Below are 20788 nucleotides of genomic sequence, written 5' to 3'. Positions count from 1 at the left end.
AAAAGTGATATGGTGATAGGGGCCACCCTTTTGAAAGCTCACTGTGTCAGACCTGGTCCCGCAGCACTCGGATGAAACAGAAGGTCTGTTTGCCGCGTCTGTGCCCAGCCCAGCTTGACAGTTCTCCCATAGCAAGGATTTTTGAAATGTCAGCGGGCATGCAAAATTCATGCTCAATCATAAACGAAACCCGTCACACAACAGGGAGCAGCACTAAATAATTCAGCCTTTGTCTCGTTATGATTCCTTTCAAAAGCGATGGCATTCAAAAGGGGGGGCAGGCCTATTGATCCGAGCTTGCTCCGGTGGGTGCTTCTCCGAACACCCGAGACCTTGTTCTCGTTAAGGCTTAAACAGATCAGATCTCTCCCAAGGCCAAGGACTTACACCTAGCAGGTGTCAGCCGCCGACTGTCTCGCATCTGTCGACAAGTTTTCATGACACGTGTCAACACGTGGGAGTGTTTTTGAAGGGGCCCTTGTCTTTTTAAACTGCAAAGAGTCAGGATACATCTTCTGACTGGTACAGGTAAGCTCCAGGATTGTACATAATAACACAGAATCCCTAAAGACATCACTCACTTCCCTGCAGTCTGTTAAAAACATGTAGACGTTTTGGAGTTAAACGCACAATACGTGATCCAAATGTAAACAGTGGCCCCTCCATCAGAAAACAAAACAGAACAGGAATCTGCTGACTCGCATATTGATTAACTTAGACTGACACTAAACAATAATCAAATCTAGCTTAATAATGTTCTCTGATGCTAATTAAAGTTTGTTTATATCAGTAATGTTGGAAAAAAAACAACTAAATGTTATTTTTGTCACCATTAAGTCAAATTCTTCAATTATAAATGCAAATATAGTTTTATTTTTATGTCCAAAAACACAGATTGGGCCTTCAATCCTAATCCTAATTGTATTTCACCCCTTTATTTGACACATTTGGTAGCATATGACACTATGGGCATTTTTAAATCTTTTTGAGTCCAGTTAGTTGGACTCTGCCATATTTTCCCTCGTGGTGGGATTTGTTTGAGCAGGTCTGAACACAGCAATCGTACTCAGGTACGACCCTTTAGAGGATTTGGTCTCGGTACGGCCCCAACAAAACCCTGGAGCGGTTTATTTGCAGTAGGGATGGGTATCCTTAGGATTTTATTGATACCGATATCGATACTGATACTTATCGATACTCTTATTGATACTACTCTCCATAATTTGGTGCAAAAAATAAAGACATGACATGAAAAGATGTGAAAAGATTCAACAGTTATTTTATTATTAACGGCTACAAACATCTGGTGTTTATGTGTCTTAATGCTGCGTCACTACCAGAAACTAAACTTAAACAATATTACAAATCACCAAAGAACAATAATCCTTGAGCTTCTCAGAAGTTAACAGAAATAGATAACAATGAAATTAACTTAAAAACATAAAGAGTAAACATATGTAAACAGAACAATGTAGATTATTTGGCCCACAAAAAAATACATCAACAGTTTCTGTTTAGGAAAATGAGCGTGTTGGTTTCACTAAAGACTTTATAACGATAATGAGCGTTAAGGCCCAAACACTGAAAGCGATAATTGGCGTTCCTCGTTTGAATCGTGTTGATTGATGCTCTTGCGGTGCGCTGCAGGCATCAGATCTGAAACACCAACAACACAGATTTCATCCTGTTGTTCTTTGTATTTACTGCTGTGTTAGTTGGATGTAATGAATGAATGAAAAGGAGAAATGCAGACGAGGAAAATGAAACTAAGAGCATCTGTTTCCACAGTAAATCATCTGTTGTGTGTTTGACGTTTATTTGTGCTTCACAACGTAACCACTGGGAAAAATCAAATCAATCAAAAATCGCTCGACCGCCACTGATCTCTCTCTCTCTCTCTCTCTCTCTCTCTCACTCTCGCACATAAAATTCTCACACGACTTGTAGTGATGCATTTTGGTTCACTTGGATTTTTCTCTGTGTGAAAAGAAACTGAACCAACGCACCAACTCATCTATTGATTTGGACCTGAGCTTAACGATTTATAGGTGTAAAAACTCCCCAACACAGGAGCCACTCATGCTGAAAACTTATACCCGTGTGTGTTGTAAAGTCCTCTGGTGAAAATGACTTTAATTCTGTTTATATATTCTTTCTTGCTTTTCAACGCCTCATCTGGTCTCTGCACCACCGGTACTTCACACATACAAATAACCAGTTGTTTCTTTTTTTTTCATTCACAGGTGACCCAGGAGATTTCTGATCCAAGCAGAGTCTTCCGCCTCCTTGGATCTGACAGGTTGGTGCAGATATATTTCCATCTTTAGCTTCATCAGTACACACGAGTGATCAAACGGAACAAACACGTACCACAAGAATCTCAAAGGAGTTAAAAAAAAAACAGCTAACAAAATGAGTCTCTACACCTTCGTCTCAACAGTTCATCCGTCTTTCAATCAGTGCTGCTGTTGGTATCATTTAACGGCCCCCGACCTCCATGAAACCAGGTCCTCTTGATTATGGCCGTCCTCCCTCAGGTCTTTGTGTTTTTCTATTACCTGGAAACCATCGAACAAACTTCTCACCTGCTGCGTCCTGAGCCCTCAGCGCTCATCTTCTGCTGGCTCCGGTACATCTCTCACTGTGCGGATATTTTTACCTGCAGCCGTGTTTTTCTCTCTCTCGCTCTTATGTTCATCTCACCTCAAACCAACATATTTTACTCTCTATCGAATCTAAACCCTACTGGCCCTGTGGGAAATAACTAGTAAAATATTGTAGGGCTGCAACTGGCAGTTATTAGATTAATCAATATATCATTTTGTCTATGAAATGTCAGAAAAAGGTGAAAAGTGCCCATTATATTTCCCTAAAGTCCAAGTTGATGTCATCAAATTTCTTGTTTTGTGTGACAAACGGTCCGAAACCCAAAATAAATCGGTTTACTGTCACACAAGATGAACAAAAGTAACAAATCATCACAGAGGAGAAGCTTGAATAAGGGAATGTTTGGTATTTCTGCTTGAAAAATAACTTCAATAAGTCGATTAATTGACTAATCTTTTTAGTTTTAATGTATTATTGAGGAATCAACTAATCATCTCAGCACTATAACAAAGCCACCTGTAAAAGAAATAATGTCACAGTTCACAATATCTTGAAAAATATGAATGTGCAGGTGTTTCATTGAAGGCAGCAGCTTCACTCTGTACAGGCTGATATGATGACGGTTGGTTTCAGCTGCACACAGCACGATGTGATTTTGCGTCGTACCTCACACACACACACACACACACACACACACACACACACACACACACACAGAGATCATGCAGTGCAGGACGATCTCAGTCAGTGATGACTCCTGATGGAGCTGCTCCGCCTGTGGCACCGGAGCGAGTCCTCTCTCTCTCTCTGCCCAGCCCTCCATGTTTTATTCACCGCCGGCCGGGCACTGCCAGCCTGGTTTGAGTGTCTCTCCTTGCCTCTGTAATTTCATCTGATGGAACGGACAGTGTGGGCCGCAGCGTCCCTGCTCACCTGTCACCGCCAAGAGACGGATGCCATCTAAAGATGCACCTACCGCCGTCCCGATCCGTCATCCGACTCGTTTAATCCGCCGTTTAACGTGTACGACTGTGTCATTGTGCTGATACCATGAACATGATGCTTTGAGCTGTGAATTGGCAGATTTTCTTCCCTCAGTGAGCTGCACAGAAAGCTGCTGGTAACTGAAGTTAATAGTGATCCTTGTATATTATTTTTAAAGTTTTCTGTCGTTCTTGTAGAGATGTTTATTCTATTATCTGTCAAATCTTTAAAAGTTCAAACTACAAAACGTTTTTCAAAGCACACTATACTGTATGTTTTTAGATTAGATTCTACTATATAAGCTGCCACTAGTTTCCGTCCATTTACAAAGTTATAATTACATAACTTTGACTAAAAATAAAGCTGTCAAAATGTTTGATTTTTCAAACCACACTGAAATGGACTGAAACCAGCAGCTGCCTGGAAGGAAAAAAAAGTATCTAAACACAGTAGTATGGTTTTGAAAAATGGTCAATGTTACAGGAACAGTTCAGTGTTTTGGGAAATCTACTTATTTGCTCTCTTGCTGAGAGTTGGATGAGAAGTTTGATACGACTCTCACGTCTGGCTGTTATATATGAAGCTAGAGCCAGCAGGCGATTAGCTTAGCATGAAGACTGGAAACTGAAAACGTACGAGTGTAATCCCCAAAATGTCAAAATATTCCTTAAATATCCATGTAATCATTTGTTATTTATGGCTTAGGTTGTTCCATGTGTTGTTCATATTGTCCGCTCACATATTTCAAGTCGGATTCTGACTCAAACTGATATATTTTGAGATTTATTTTTTATATTTCAAATAAAGAACGAGAGAAAAAAGCAAAATCAGACCAGTCGGGACAGAGTGGGCTCACTGGGAGGGAGGCCGTAAAGAGACAGGAGCTAAAACAGCCTGTTTCAGACAGAGGCTGAACTGAGGAGCTGCATTAAGAGCCAGTATAAGATAAATAAGGAGTTTTTTGAACTGTAAATAATGATAAAGATATTCCAGAATATAAATATAGACCTGAACGTCTCCTTCTAAGTCTCCTGAATGTGCAGCTGTGACCTTCCACCAGGTATCGTAACCTCCTTCATTCAGTGTTTCTCTTCTGTGTTTCTCTGGCAGGGTGGTGGTCTTGGAGAGCCGACCAACAGACAACCCCACGGCCCTGAGCAACCTCTACATTTTAGCAGGTCACGAGAACAGTTACTGATCCTCCGCCAGAGACCCGAAGGCTCCCAGAGAGAAGCAGACGAGATGCATCGATATTTTTTTTTTTTTTTTTTTTTTTTTTTTGGGAGAAAATTCCAGACTTTCCACCCGAGGTTCTGTGTCATAGGAAATGTCTGGAATTAATAAAGTTATTGGGAGCTTTTGTTACTGCTGACTGGATCCACAGGTCAGTGAGAGAGGAGCCTCTCCAGTACGGATTCATGAGTAGCCTTATAACCAGCAACACGTTCACCGCAGCCCCCCCCCCCCCCCCCCCCCCCCCCCCGATCGTCACAAGCGACGAGGAAACCGTTGTGAACAGAAGGTGGAAAAAAATCTCAAACGAGCATTGTTACTTAGCATTTTTCTCACTTTTCTGTACTGTGTACTGAGTTACAAACGCGTTATCTAGAGGTATTATTGATTTTTTTTTTTTTTTTTTAAAGTGCCATTAAAATTCACAAGAATTTGTGATTGTATTAGCAAACCATGGGAGATTTCTGTTATCGTCCGTAACGTGTCACTCATAATCACCGCCCGTGGCAAACGTTATACTGTAGGCTTGAGAGGAGATTTTTTTATGAGCTCTGTAGTCAGACTAATAGATCAGTTTAAACAGAAACCCATGAGCCATGTGGGTTATTTAAGCAATATTTATTAACCTCGTGTTAAGTAATAGGGTATGTTGGATTTACAGACAGAGACAGTGCAGTCCTGCTGTGTGCGGATTAACTACCTAGTGAACAGATCCTGAGCAGCTTTTGGGTTATTTTTACTGCTATGTAATATAGTCGCATCTCTCCTGCTCTGCTGCGTTTTTAGAAGTTGAATATAATGTAAAAAAAAAAATTTTTTCTTTACCCTCCTCCTTTTATAGACCTTTTACTTCTTATTATTTGCACCATGTAAGCACTTTTGTACATTTTTTTTTTTTTAATTTAAAATAAAATGACAAAATGAGGGACAATGCTAGGTTTTGTTAACATCTTTGCATTCCCTTCGCAAAATGTTTAATGTATGCTGTTTTTGTAATAAAAAAAAAAGCTGTTGTTAACATGATAAATGGATTCAGCTTTTATTTTTTTGTGTTGTTGTTGTTGTTGTGAGATTGGCTTGATGATGCACTCAATGTCGCTCGTCGCTGATGATGAGTCTCTGCTGGGAGGAACAGAGAGAGACGAGTGAGTATTAGTTTCCATTATTTTCCCCCGTTCAGTCTACCATTCCTGTCACTAATTGGTCTCAGTGCGACAGGACAGCACGTCAGGGTTACATTTTCCCGTTTGCAGCTCACACATGCTGGATGATGTCAGACAGATGTGGGTTTAAGGTTGTGAGTGTATTGATGAGCACCAGAAACTTGAAAATGACTGTAAGATTCAGTCTGGTGCTGCTGACTTAAACTGATTCCAGATGTGAGAGGATTCAGGTAATTTAAGGAAAGTGTGGGTGTTTACTCTGATGTTTACCTGCCTCTGTACTGATAAATACATCTCTGATGCTCCGTCTGTCAGGTGTGTAAATCTTACAAGTCTGCAAAGAAACCCCCACAGGACTCCTGTTCTCCTCTGGTCCTGGAGGTGGAGTCTGTTCCTATGGGGACAAGCTTGGAGAAGAGAAAATGTGTCAAGTCGGTCGGTGAGAGAGTCAGTAGATAGAGCTGGAAGTTAGATGATTTCACCTTCAAAGTAAAAATACTGGCACTTCATTCACTAAAACAGATGGTGAAAAGGTTATATTAGTTCAAGTTCTTGCCTTTATTACTTGTTTTTTCTCTTTTGTTTTAGTCTGTCCATCTTTACTCTCCGTTTAACTAATGTTATGTGTCTTCTTTAAATCTGGTTTTAAAATAAAGAATTTTAACAAAGCATTTTAATTTTAACACCTCACTCAAACCTGACAAACTAAACTTTGACAGTCTAAAAACATTTGAAGATCCCTAAAATTGTGACAACAATTTCTTCTTTTTATAACAGAGTTGCCATGCAATAAACACAACACAACAAAAAATAATTAGAGTTTTAAAATGACATGTAATAAAAATCATCAGTATCACTTCCAGAGGAGACTCAGTTCAGGATTTTATCAGAATGGATACAGAACAGGGTCTGTCTTTTCGGCTTGAGCACTTTAAAAGGGTTCAGAAAAGTGCTACATCAATATATAATACTATTCTTTTCATCAGTAGTATCAATTAGTGTTGTCATCAAACACTTTATTTTCATGAAGACTCAGACAATAAAATTGTTATTACTATGACTGCACAGTTAAATGAAGGTTTCTGCTCTGCTTTTTATCTCCTCATGTGCTGAATTAAATGTATTAAATAAAATTAAAGTCCGTCTCCACTCAAAAATACGTTTGTCTTCTTGTTCCTTCAGTTGCATGTTTGAGCTTTACTGTGCAGAATGAATGAGGCCTACAAACATGATTTGTGACATTACAACTGTATTTGAAGCCAATCCTGATCCAATATTAAACTTACGCAAATGTGATGTGGAAACTTGAAGCCTTCAGTGCACAAACACTGAGAATTGACTTAAAAGTGACGAAGGAGACATCTTGTGTCCAGCAGTGAAACTTCTGGGATAAAAAAATATTTGTATATTCATAGATTCTGGATTTTTTTAATTAGGGAGAAGGAGTAGGTGAAACTTTAGGGATTTTAACAAGATAATGGAACTTTTTCCTTGGAAAAAAACGTATCAGACACAAATTAATATTCAAAGTTGCTACCAAGCAGTTCAAGTCCAGTGAATCTACTCCAATGGTGCAAAGGTAGACGGTGAACTACCAGAAGTAAAAAAGGTTACCAAAACTAAAAAATTAATTAGTTAATTTCATATATAAAATGACATTTTCCATGTAGTAATAGGTAACAACTCATAACTAACTGCAGCAATGGAAGTAAATGAAGTCTTGAAAGTTGATGCAAACAGTTCCTACAGGTTCCAGACCCTGCAGAGCCAAGCAGCACCCTCCGGTCTGGATGATCAGAGGTTCATCCTGCAGCAAGATAATGATCCAAAACATATCTACACACTACTTTAGAAAAGAAAAAGAACAAGACGGGAGGCTTTAATGGGACAGTCATCGAGCTGGTTTGAGATGAGCGGGACAGCAGCATGAAAGCAAAACAACACATTTAACTTCTGCAACACTTGAGAAAAATATTGGACTTCCATTGTAGGAAAAACGTCACGAGTTTGTTTGGCTGTTAGATATTAAAAATTAGATAATTTCAGAGTACACTCAGATATTAAACTATGTAAATTTCAATAAAAACTGGAAAAAATGAGGTGGTCTAAAACCTTTGACCAGTAGAGTATTTTATATACCTCTTAAAACATCTGGAGGGGATCTTCAAATAAATAATTTATGAGATTTTTTGTTAACAACAGAGTACAATTGCACAAGCAGTAAGCCTTACTGCGTATGTGTCAGTTTCTGTGGTTAATTACTTAAAAAGCTCATGAACATAAACCCTCAAAACTTTTTCCTCACAAGAAGAAATGTGTTCACGTCTGCGTTTTATTTTGAAAGGTGTGACCAGATGTCAGGACTTAGTCTCTCAGACTTGACAGAAAATCTTTGACTGAGGATTGTTGGATCTGCAGGGACAGTCGAGCTGTGACCCTCCAGCTTGCAGGACTGTGTTTAGGAGAAGCAGCAGCTGCAGCCTCTGAATCCCTGTCTGACAAACATCTGAGAGGATCCTTTCACTGACAGTAAGTTTAATGTCATGACTCACAGGAAATATTGAACTATGTCTTTATGATCAACTGGTTTCATGAGGCAACTTTGCTCGTGTCGTCAGGATTGAGGTGTTTTTGATCACATGCAAGCCTGCAACATCATTTATAATCATGCAGGCTGAGCTGTTCATTTAGCTGTTTAGTATTTAAACGTCCTGGTTATTCCTGTTTATAAGTGCAGCACTTTGATTGTATTCCCTCCGGCTCTCTCACCCTCTGTGTTATTTTGTTTTCTGTCTCCCTTCAGGGAAATGACCTAATATACTTTGCATTGCAAATGTTTTAGTTACGCAATCTAACAGTTGGGACACAGGTGTAATGTTGCCTCTAAGCAATTAAATCTATCATTTGGAGGCAGCTGAAGAGCTTGTTTTAAAACATTTTTGGAGGTTAAACTCCAAATCTGAGTTTGGCTGCAGGTGTTTTATAGCTCAGATTATAATTTGTAGTTTTTGCTTGTGAAGCCTTTATTGTATATTTTGTATATATTCAGAGAGATGCTGTTCTGTTTTTCATCTGCAAACAGAATCACTACAGCTGCTAATCAATTAGTCTAATTATTTTGATAATCGATTAATCACTTTGAGTCTTTCTTTTTCTTATTTTTTAAGAAAACTGCCCAAATTCTCTGCTTCTCACATGTGGATTTTTTCAGGTTTCTTTAGTAAACTGAATGTCTTTGAGTTATGGACTGTTTTTCAGGACAAAACAAGACATTTTAGGTTGCTTTGGATGTTTTTTTTTAGCATTTTCTGACATTTTATAGACAAACAACTAATTGATAAATTGAGAAAATAATCAACAAATGAATCAATAATTAAAATAATTGTTAGTTGCAGCCCCAGTTGCCACCAGTGTAGAAAGAAAATCTAAATTGCTTATATCATCACCAAGATAAACCCAAATCAATTCTATTTAATGTCAAATGAATCCCTCCTCTTCCTCTTCTCATCTGTTTTCAGGCTGCAGAGACTCTCCCGCCTCCCTGGACGCTGCACTGTAAAGGCGTTTTTTTTTTTTTTTCAACCTTCGGATGTCTGCAGGTCCAGCCTGAGGATGGAGAAGTACGAGAAGATCGGAAAGATCGGAGAGGGCTCCTACGGCGTCGTCTTCAAGTGCAGGAACAAAGACACGGGGCAGATCGTCGCCATCAAGAAGTTTGTGGAGTCCGAAGACGATCCCATCATCAGAAAGATTGCACTGAGGGAGATCAGGATGCTCAAAGTAACGACACACTCAATACTTTTCTATTCCTCACCTAAAAAGTACATTTATGACATTAACTGACATTAAGTTCATGTAACAGCAGTCCAGGTTTACCAGGCTATGGAAGCCTATTTCTGCCAGAAAAAGATAAAAATAGATGTAAAGAAATTCAAGATTTAAAAAAGCTCACAGTACGTCAGAAATTATGAGAAACTTCAAGCATTTTTATTTTTATCATGACTAACTGTTCATCTATTTTTTTTGCATTTCCTGACTTCCGTACACTCATCTGATACTTAAAATTCATGCAAACAACATAGAGCAGCATCCAAATATCAGCCAACCCATAATACAAATATCTTATTGTACTGAATCACCTTATTTCTAGATTTTATGCAAGAAACCTTTAAGCTTTTAAATGCATCTTGTAAAATACGGTTTACTAGATTTTATTCATAATTTGAACCATAGAAGATGAGAGAATATACTTTCAAATAGTCTGATAGTACAAGACACAACAGAAAATAAACAGAAAAGTGATCAGAGTTCAGTTTATTCTCATTTTTATTAACCTCTACTTTATATTCAACAAAATCCTATGATGCAATACTTTATTTTTAAGTTTTATTTGATGTCTTAAAGATGCAAATCCTGTTTTTTTTTTTAGCATCAGGAAATAAACAGTCTCCTCTCTGTTGTGCAACCAGCAGGAGGGACACCGTGCAATTAATTCAGGAGACAGTGGGAAGCATTTTTGTGTAGCTGCTGTTCAAAGAAGCTCTCATTCACAAGAGTAGCATTCAAAACAGGTTTAGAGGGTTGTAATCGCATAAAGGAAAAAGCCTGGAGGGCCGACACGAGTACCTCAATTAAAATGTGAAATATCTGTGAGGTGTAAAAAGGGTTTGGCACCAGCTGAACATCATGGTGAAAGTCTGCTTGTCTCTTTGTTTTTAACAAGTTGACTCTAAAATGTCAGTTTACACTCTGGATGCAAGACAGAGGATGTTAGTTAACAGTCACTTAATTAATCTTAAAGGAAATCTACAACATAAGTTAGTTCTTTGTTCTTTCTCTGACAAAAAGCATTAATTTTATCTTCATGTTTGTCTAAAGCAAAGGCTGAAAACTGTTTGTTTTGTTTGTCTTTCCTGCATAATTATTATCAAAGACGTACTGGTACAATTGTTGGTGGTTTAATTAGTCATGCGGTCGGTGGGAGTGTCGGTGGCCTTCTGGACACCCGGAGCTCATAAATAGGACAGGATGGGGACAGGTTGTCAGGGGCAACAGCATGTTTATTACCATCTGTTAACAGTTTAGTCTGGTCGAAGACAGCAAAACCACAGATGGAACAGCAGACTTCCTGGTTTAGTCATTTTTATTAAAACTATATTTGTCTGAATGTGACTGAATTTGCCTGTTTGTGTGCAGGATTTTAAATAAATCCCTGCTTGTCATGTTCTATTTCCATCTGATGTGTCTCTGCAGCAACTGAAACACGCCAACCTGGTCAATCTGATCGAAGTGTTTCGACGTAAACGGAAGCTTCACCTCGTGTTCGAGTACTGTGACCACACGGTCCTCAACGAGCTGGACCGCCATCCCAGAGGGTGGGTGACCGACACTGATTTCCTCTCTGAAAACAACGAGATATATCCGTTTAGTTAGTTTAGTTCATATTAACTTTATTATAACAATATAAAAAGTATAAAATACACAACCTACAGAGAATTATCAGTGACTCTGCAGCCTCTCTCGGCTCTACGGAGCTTCATAGTTAGTTTCAGCTCATTGTTTAGCTTTACGGCTGCAAATGTACTGTTTTGGTCCACTCTCACAGCTCTCATAGTGTCGTTTTCAGGTGCAGAAGGCAGCTGTTTTCAGGGAAAAAGCTTTAAAAACCCACTGTACACCACCTGCTCAGCACCAAATGTCAGCAGACACAGTTAACAGATAGCTGGTGAACATAGTGGAGCAATTAGCAGCTTAAGAGCCAGATATTTCCCTCAGGAGTCGGCAGAGAGCAAAAAAGGAGCTAATGGAAAGTTAGCTAATGGAAAGACAGAAACACAACTCCAAATTAATGATAATGTTGCTCCATAACTGCTGGATGTGTAAATAAGCAACTATTTACTAACAAGTTCAATATATCAACTTAAACGGTGATAATAAGTCAGTGTTGTGTTCATGATTTGTTTCCACTGTCAATAAGGAGCCATAAAAATGCAGGTTTAAAGCTGCACTATGAGCTTTTTTGGCCACTTGGAGGCAGCAGATCAAGCTGTAAACACAACATTGACGTATTATCACCTTATAAAGCAAACGGTTGCCTTTTTAAGCATTTTATATCCATTTGGAGTCGTGTTTCAATCTATAAATCCAATATTCACTCTCCTTTTAGCTCTGATTTGGTCTCCATTAGGTCCTGAGAGAAGTATCTGTCTCTTTAGCTGCTAAATGCTCCACCATATTCAGCAGCTAGTCGCTAACTTTATCTGTCTGCTGTTTGATGCTTGGCAGAGTATACTGTATACTTTTTTTTGCTGAAAACAGCTGCTTGCAAGAAATAGGCTTGACGAGAGCTGTGAGAGTGAAGCAAACAGTAACATGGCAGTTTGTTAAGAACAAAAACAATGAGTTAAAAGACGTCAGAAACTTTCTGCAGAGCTTAGGTGAACTGGGTGTGAATTCATGACTACGAGCTTCACTTTTTTTAAGCATTTGATACATTATTTTTTGTAAAGTTTTAATTCAAAAGTTTGTTTTAAATGTGTAAAATTAAGTAATTTAGAGCTAATACCTCAAAATGGTGTGAAGGTATGGTAGTCCAACACATATTTACCCTTTAGAGATGTACAATAGATGTATAATTATGACTCAGGGGGCTTATAGATTATTTTAAAAACTAATTATTGATTCACCATGCTTGTTTACAGGCCCTGGGGGGCTCCTCATCCATTTCTTTTAGATAAACATCAAGAGCAGCTATCCTGCTGTTGAAGTCTTAACAAATATTGAAGTGAAACACAGTTAATTACATTAAACATTCATTTATATGTGATTTTACACACATTTGCCATATCTCAACATATACTGACATTTGAAAAATATTCTTTTTAATATAATTATAATAATTTCAACCATGTCACCCAGCCCTACAGGTATGTGTCAAGTCCTTTCCAATTCGTACAGACTGTAATAGTACTTGTATTGGTAGAGCAATAAAAAGAAAACATCAGAAATACAAAATACATTAATTATACATCAATTTCAGGACTTTAAAGTTATTAATTGAATGCACAGCTGGCTGCTCGCTGTACTGTACTGACCTTCACTCTGACACACTGAGATACTGAGAGCATAAATCTGAGTTCGGTCGCTTTTCATTAAACAAAGTGCTGTGTACATTCTATTATCTCTACATTACATATATACCACACCGTACACCGAGCTTTGTCTGCCTCTGATGGGCACAACGCTCGTCTCCGGGGAAGCTGACCTGCTCCGTGTGGAATGTTTACAGTGACACTCTCCCAGAATGCTTTGCCTGCGGGGAGCTGTCGAGACTCTTTAGGCCCGGCCACATTTTATACGGAGTGTTTTCGCTGTCTGGTTTCTTCCCCCTCCGGTCCTGGCCTGTAGCCTCCCGGGCCGCAGAGGGGTTCAAAAGAAGGGAAAACAAAGTGGGAAGAAGGGGCGGAGATTGTTCTTAATTGTCAGTCACAAGGCTCGATTTAGCCATTTCCACGGCAACGCTGATAGATGATGGTCCCTGAACCAACAAAGCCTCAGTGTTGAGCATCGGGACTCACAATAGGAACGGCGGGACTGTTCACCGTCCTCTACAACCGTCTGAGGGAAAAGAAATGTCTGGAAAACACAGCAAAAGTAGACGGAACAAGGAACAGAAGTTTTGCTTTCACATAATCCAAGAAGAAAGTTATTTATACAGTCCATGCTTCTTTATTAGATTCATCTTTTTGACTAGATTCATTTAAATTTTGTCCCAGATTTCTACAATCCAAATAAACTTAATTCTGCAGATAAGAATTAGTTTAATTGTAAGCTACACTAGAGTTGTAGCTTCAGGGATGTCTGTCGGTCCACAGACTGAAATATCTCAACAACTATTAGATGGATTGTCAAGAAATGTTGACACTCGTGATCCCCAGAGGATGAATCTTAATAACTTTGGTGATCGCCTGACTTTTCCTCTAACGCCACCATGAGGTTGACATTTGTGGTTTTGAGTAAAATTCCTTAATGATTATTGCCGTGAAATTTGGTACAAACATTCATTCCCCCCTCAGGATGAATTAAAATAACTTTGGTGATTCTCTTAGTGCCATCATCAGACTTCTATAAGTCAAATCTCTTTGTAATGAAACCAGACAGAATTATCAACCTTGTTTAGAGATTGTAAGTATGAGAGCGTTGTCATTTCTGATCATGAGCCTGTTGGTTTACAATTATCACTTCCTAAGAAATTTAGTAGACTTGGCGTTTTCACAATGCTTTACTCACTAATGAGGACTTTTCTAGTCATATTAATACAAGAATAGACTTTTTTCTTTCAATGAATGACACACCAGAAACTATTAGAGCCTTTTAAAGAGGAGACATTTATTTCCTTTATCTCCTGGGAGAGCAGAAGTAGAAATTGTCTCAGTGAGCACCAATCAAATACAAGAAATGGATTATAAATACACAATTGCTTGTATCTGAACGTGTAAGGTCGACTATATGTATGGAGTTTGATTTGATAAACACACTATATGGAGAAATTACTTCTTAACTTTTGTTCTAAATTGTTTGAAAATTCTGAAAAATCTGGTAAAATTACAATTTGCCAAATACGTTGGTTTATTACAAAACACCTGCAAAACTCACGACATTCCCGTCAGCCTCAGCTGTACTTTGTGTTTGATCAGCAAATGATAGACTGCAAACACGCTAAACTAAGATGGTGAACATGATAAACATCCATTAAAAAAAAACATTACACCTGCTAAACATCAGCATGTTAGCTGCTTAATATGACTGTAGACTCTTTGATTCCTCAAAACAGTTGTTAGCGTCATTCTTAAGGACAATACTGGATTAATATAACTGAAAAGATTTATCTGATTTTTCAGTTAATGAATTTATAATTTATTTATTTGACAGAAGCTTTTATACAAAGCGACTTACAAACAAGACAAGACAATCAAGCGTTAGAGGAAAGTGACTCAAAAAGAGCCGCAGTACAAATTCTCAAGTAGTTGACAAGTATAAAGAGAAAGAGCACAAGACAGAAGTTTAAAAAAATATATTATTAAAGTAAGAAACAACTGCAAGTAGACAAATGCATAACTGTAAACAACAAGAAAGCAGCAATCGGCAAAGTCTCAGAGTCTAAAGTAATGTCTGTAAGTAATGCAAACCTCGTCTGAACAAAAGCAAAAAAAAAAACAAAGGATTTAAAGTAGAATGACATGAAACAGAGAAAAATAATCAAATAACCTCTTTGTGAATCAAAAGTGGGTTGTTTTTTTAAATTAATAAATGACTTTTAACACTTATTTAGGCTTTTCTTTATTCCACAATGACCCCTTGATATAGAATATGGACATAATTAGCATAAGTATGGACATGTAAGAAATATACTTTAAATAAAGTGAACAGTGACACTTGTTGTCCAGTAACTGAAATCAAACTTTTAGCACACATTTTTCTTTTCCTGCTGATCAACTGACTGACTAACTGACTGTTGTTTTTGGCTCTAATGTTTGATTTCCTTCTTGGTTTACAGAGTTCCTGAGCAGCTTGTAAAAAGTATAACCTGGCAAACGCTTCAAGCTGTCAACTTCTGTCACAAACAAAATGTAAGTGACTCACTTTTTCTCCTTCTGGCTACACAGTTTCTGCTCTACCTGTCTCTTCATGTAGGATACAGTTTATTAGTCAGTTGTCAAACTTCCTCAGTTTGTTTTTGAATTCCTCCGGTCTCCTCCCTCCTCCAGCTGCCAACAAGCCTTCTGCTTTATGGCTCTTTTTTTTTTTTTTTAACAAGAATTCCTTCCCCTTGGCTGACCAGCAGTTAATGTATCACCAAGACACAACAAATGCTACAAGGGCCCCTATTTAACAGGCTGTTTTTTTACTGTTTCTCACACAGCTCCTTTATCCTCAGCATCTCTCAACCGAGCCGAGAATCTGAACTGTTTCTGTCTGTGCAGTGTATTCACAGAGACGTCAAGCCGGAGAATATTCTCATCACCAAACACCAAGTCATCAAACTCTGCGACTTCGGGTTCGCGAGGATTCTCAGTAAGTTTTTTTAAAGACTTTATCCACAGTTGTTGTCATGTATTTAACTGGGCCACCTGCTGGGCACCGCTGTCCTTACAGGTCACATCTAGTCTGGGAAGTGTGAAGCTGCAAAGGTTGAACTGAAACTGAGTTTTTATGTCTTTGTGCTGAAGCTGCAGATGTTCAGTGTGTTAGATGTTGTTTATTTTCATGCCACAAAATGACAAATATTTATAGATTATATCAGAATTAAAATTCTTGTCTGGTTAGAAAATTTCTCAGACTGATGTTTATATGTTTAATGATACATTTTTAATACAATAATAATAATATAAGTTATGATAAATTCTGTATCTGGAGCTTCCTTCATGCTTTGTTGTAAACTTGATAACTCTAACTGATGAAAATGAAAGACAAATGTTATTTATTCTCTGTCTTTTTATTTTAAGTTTACGCCGCTATCCTCATTCGGACTTTGTATTGACTTCCAGTCATTGTGGACGGACTAACCCAAACCTAAACCAGGACCTCAGATATGACATTTTGTCTCATTAGGATCAGGCTTTGGTCCTGACAAGGTCGACGTTTATACCAGAAAAGGAATATATATATATATTCTTTATTCTTTATTTGGAACCTAATTAGCTTCCACACAACAGCAATGACAACAGTAATTTTATTTATATAGCACATTTCATTACAATAAGCTCAATGTGCTTTGCATTTTAAACAAAATATAAAAATATAACCATAAACATGACAACATAGTTTACATAAGCAATATAAATATAAGCATGAAGCATAAACCCAACGTTCATTAAACATACCGCACAGCAATTAAAAACCCCAAAACTGCAATAAATAAAAGTAACATAGCAAAGAAGAAAAAAATATTTTTGTTTTATTTGTTGTTATTTATTTGTTAAATTTGTTTTTGTTTTTTTTATGCCCTTTCATTCAGCTTTGCTTTCGTTCGTCATGTGTCAGATATCTTAAATCATTCATATATAACCTGTAACGAGGGGCCATAAGTGGGGATTGTTTTGTTTTAAAGGGCCACAATCTGAAACGTTTGGGGGCCGCAGATGTAGAAAATCATGGGAAGCAAATAATGATACAGAATACTCAATAAACAAAGTGAAGAGGCAAACTAACTTAAATATCTGATGATCAATAAAAAGTAATGTCCTGAAACATAAACACACCAGTATATTGATCTAAAGCTGGTTCAGCAGAGTGGTTTGTGTGCGGCTGGATGACACATCTACTGTTTACACATCTTATTTACGTTACATCATGACCTTTTAGCTCCTTCCATAGATACCTCATGTCATGTGTTCCCGTGTTGTGTGTGTGTCTCCAGCCGGACCTTGTGACTACTACACAGACTACGTGGCCACCCGTTGGTACCGGGCCCCCGAGCTGCTGGTGGGGGACACTCAGTACGGCCCTCCGGTGGACGTTTGGGCCATCGGCTGCGTGTTTGCCGAGCTGCTGTCGGGGATTCCTCTGTGGCCCGGGAAGTCTGACATGGACCAGCTGTACCTGATCAGAAAGACTCTCGGTAAGCTCAGTCTGCTGCTGATCCGAGCGGAAACCTGTACGTGTTTTACAGAGTGAGAAATATTTCCTTTTGCTTCATAGTGACGTCCTTCTTGTGTGTGACGGGATGATTATGGTCAATTCCTGTCCTTTCAGTACAACCACATTGTGATGAAATGATAAGGAGCTCCATATGGGTCATACAAAATACACAAGTCTGTAGATTAATGATAAAAAGTTAATTGAATTTTCTCACAAAATGAGCACAAACAAACTAAAGGAAGAGCATTTAATTGCAGTACAGAGATTTATGTTTTTATCAGCATGTAAATCAACAAATGTTAGCATAGATATTTATATATCTAAATATGTTAATTAAAAAGTAATTTCTGATGATTTTTTGGATATTAGTCACAAAGCCTGTGTACACTGGATACTTAGGCCAATGTTTGTTTGGGTTTTTTTAAAGATTTTTGTTTATTTTTTCATAAATTCTTGAGAGTAAAACAGATGAATGCAAGACAAAAAAAATAAAATTCTTGGGAAAGTTATGAAAGTTGAAAAAATGTTTCTCAGGACAAGATGAAAATTGTAAAATGTCTTTAAATTGTTGGACAAGTGATGGAATCCTAAATAATAATAATTATTATATTATAAAATATTGTCAAAATGAGTTCAAGCTAAAACAGCAATAAAACCGGACTGACTGTGTTCTTCTGTCTTCTCTGCAGGAGATCTGATCCCTCGACATCAGCAGGTTTTCAGCAACAACCAGTTCTTCAGCGGAGTTTCCATCCCAGAGCCTCAAGACATGGTGAGCAGGAAAGAAAACACCGACCACAATGTATCTGCACTTCATCTGACTTGTAGCTGACGTTTGAATAATGAATCATAATAAAAGAAAATTGGTTTAAAGCGGACTTCGCCGGCCTTAACTCGGCATATAAAGTTTAATTCTGTTGAGGAAACAAGGAAAGAAAAAGGGAAATGGACCAAATCAAATAAAGTCTGTGTAGTAAAAGTTTTAAAAAAAATACTGAATCTTTGTCCTTTTCTGTTTCTGTAGGAACCTCTGGAGCAAAAATATCCAATTCTCTCACACCAAGCTCTGAGTCTCATGAAGGTAACGGTGTTGTCGTCAATCTAAGATGTTACAATCTGTGGCAAAGTAAAAATCTGCAAGCATTTCTCACACAAAATACACTGAAATGTGCATGTTTTACTACATCTCATCAGTCAGAAAAGTACTGAAAAACTGTTGATTTCAAGTACTTTAAAATCTAAAGATCTTTAAATGAATTTATAATCTGAAAAACACTTTTATTCATCTACATAATAAATCAGAAACTGTGTGTAAGTGCTGTGAAGTGTGCTGCATGTTCCCAAATAACTAGAATAAATATTTTATCATGTATCTGCATAGTTCTGGCTGTAACTACCAAGTTCTGTTTCACACAATCGTCATGACAAATGCTGGTCAAAAGAAAAAGAAATTCTCGCTTTAACCTTCACTTTCTCCTCATGTTGGCGGTTCAGGGTTGTCTGAGGATGGACCCGTCCGAGCGGCTGACATGCGAGCAGCTCCTCCAGCATCCGTACTTCGACAGCCTGCGAGAAAAGAGCGAGAGCACTTCTCGAGAGCAGGAACGCTCCAGCAACAAGAGGACACGTTTACCTCGCAAACACCTCCCTCCCGGGGTGAGCGGCCCTCAGTATGAGGAGTAATGGTCGGGCTCATACAGTATGCTGCCATGATTGAGGCCATTATGAATGTTTTTATTAAATATCACATATTGTCCAGTCAGTGTTTTCAGCTATCAAACTGGAAAATCTGCCATAAAAATATTTCCTTTGCGAGAAATCCAGCAGGGAACACTGGATACATGTTATTTTTGGGTATAAAAATGGACATTTTAAATGTATTATTATGAGGTAACAGCAGCAGCCCAGGTAAGAAAAATGTCAGAAATAATAACTCTTCAGTTTTTGGAACCACTAGATTAGAGAATGGGAAGTCTGACCAACTTTATTACCAGCTTATCTTGAAAAGTTGAAGTAATATTTATGTAAAAAAACACATACACAAAATATATACCTCTACTAATAATTTAGATGCAACTTTCTTGAATTCAAGGAGGTTATAAATCTAATAAAAAGAAAAGAAAAGAAAAGAAAGGATTTGATGCTTTCCCCGTAAACCAGCCAAACTGTAAATGGCTTCCAAATGAACTATTATGTAGCAATTAATGTCTTTTCTAAAGTGGTTGGGCTTCCTTAGAATAAACCAAACAGCTGGGAACCAACAGGAAATGCAATGAATGTATGAAACTAGATGTAAATCACATTCTGGAGCTGTATTCCTCCTGAACTGTGACTATTTTTTCTATATTTCTTGACTTCCACTGACTCAAAATAGAAATTTTACAATTAGAATGGACAGTACAGTACTTGTTTAATCATTTATGATCATTATTGTATGTTCCAAATCATTTTAATTAATATGTAAAATTATTTATTACACTTAAACCTCTCCCTGAACTCTGATTTTTGTTTTTTTCTCTAGTATTTGCCACAACTAACTGGCAGCAGCATCTTTCCAGCTCTGGATAATAAGAAGTACTACAACAACCTGCGCAAGTTCAACTATCACCTACCAAACATCTAAACATGCTGCTCCTGATATCTGAAGTTAAACCCTGAACACCATCAACAAACAGGGTTATCTGAAAAAAAAACAACAACAACAACTCAGGAAATGAAGCAGATTCTGGTGGCACCTTGCGTTTTGAAGCATTCAAGAGGATTTGGTTGGTTTTTAAAATGTTTGTTTTTTCACATGGGGTGTACCGGGTGTCTCTTGATATTGATGTAAGTCTATGCACTATTCCCAACATGTCCACTCAGACATGCTGGTTTATGTATGTTGCCTACATTTCAAGCTGATTTTGTTGTATTTTTGTATAGATGTGTAAAGACAAAGAGCAATGAGCTGCTCTGCTCTCTGAGTGACTGAAGGTAAAACTGCAACGTGCTGCCTTGTCTGGTTTGCCAAATGTTTTATATATATATATATATATATACATATATATACTGATGGACTCTGTAAGAGTGACATGTTTTTGGTAGTGAGTTTATGTTGTTGTCACCTTGAATAAGTTATAATGTAGGACACAACTTTTGACTTTTTTTTGTCACATGTAATG

The 20788-nt window shown here is 37.8% G+C and overlaps 2 protein-coding genes across 6 annotated transcripts in view; both read left to right on the top strand.

Annotated features, from left to right (window-relative positions):
- map4k5 (mitogen-activated protein kinase kinase kinase kinase 5) overlaps positions 1–5068 on the top strand; it is a 31535-nt gene extending 26467 nt beyond the window's left edge. For all 4 annotated transcript variants that reach the window (XM_042436876.1, XM_042436874.1, XM_042436875.1 and 1 more), the window contains 2 exons: positions 2244–2299; positions 4702–5068. In XM_042436876.1, coding sequence (XP_042292810.1) covers positions 2244–2299; positions 4702–4789 — 144 coding nt within the window. In that variant the 3' untranslated portion in view covers positions 4790–5068. The remainder of the gene's footprint in view (positions 1–2243; positions 2300–4701) is intronic.
- A 3305-nt stretch (positions 5069–8373) lies between these two features.
- On the top strand, positions 8374–20717 carry cdkl1 (cyclin-dependent kinase-like 1 (CDC2-related kinase)). Of its 2 annotated transcripts, none has more exons than XM_042388624.1 (10): positions 8374–8516; positions 9587–9767; positions 11241–11362; positions 15544–15616; positions 15971–16061; positions 17407–17607; positions 18317–18399; positions 18652–18708; positions 19122–19283; positions 20149–20717. In XM_042388624.1, exons 2-10 carry the CDS (start codon positions 9600–9602, stop codon positions 20248–20250), a joined length of 1059 nt encoding a protein of 352 aa, XP_042244558.1. In that variant the 5' UTR covers positions 8374–8516; positions 9587–9599; the 3' UTR covers positions 20251–20717. The 2 variants fall into 2 exon arrangements, with proteins under 2 accessions (XP_042244558.1, XP_042244556.1); XM_042388622.1 differs by having other exon boundaries at positions 9506–9767.
- Positions 20718–20788: the final 71 nt, after the last annotated feature.

The sequence above is a fragment of the Thunnus maccoyii genome, chromosome 16 (genome assembly GCF_910596095.1).
Source record: "Thunnus maccoyii chromosome 16, fThuMac1.1, whole genome shotgun sequence".
In the NCBI taxonomy this organism is placed as follows: Eukaryota; Metazoa; Chordata; class Actinopteri; order Scombriformes; family Scombridae; genus Thunnus; species Thunnus maccoyii.
Note: the sequence above shows the minus strand (reverse complement) of the source record. Positions and strands in the feature narration are given on the sequence as shown.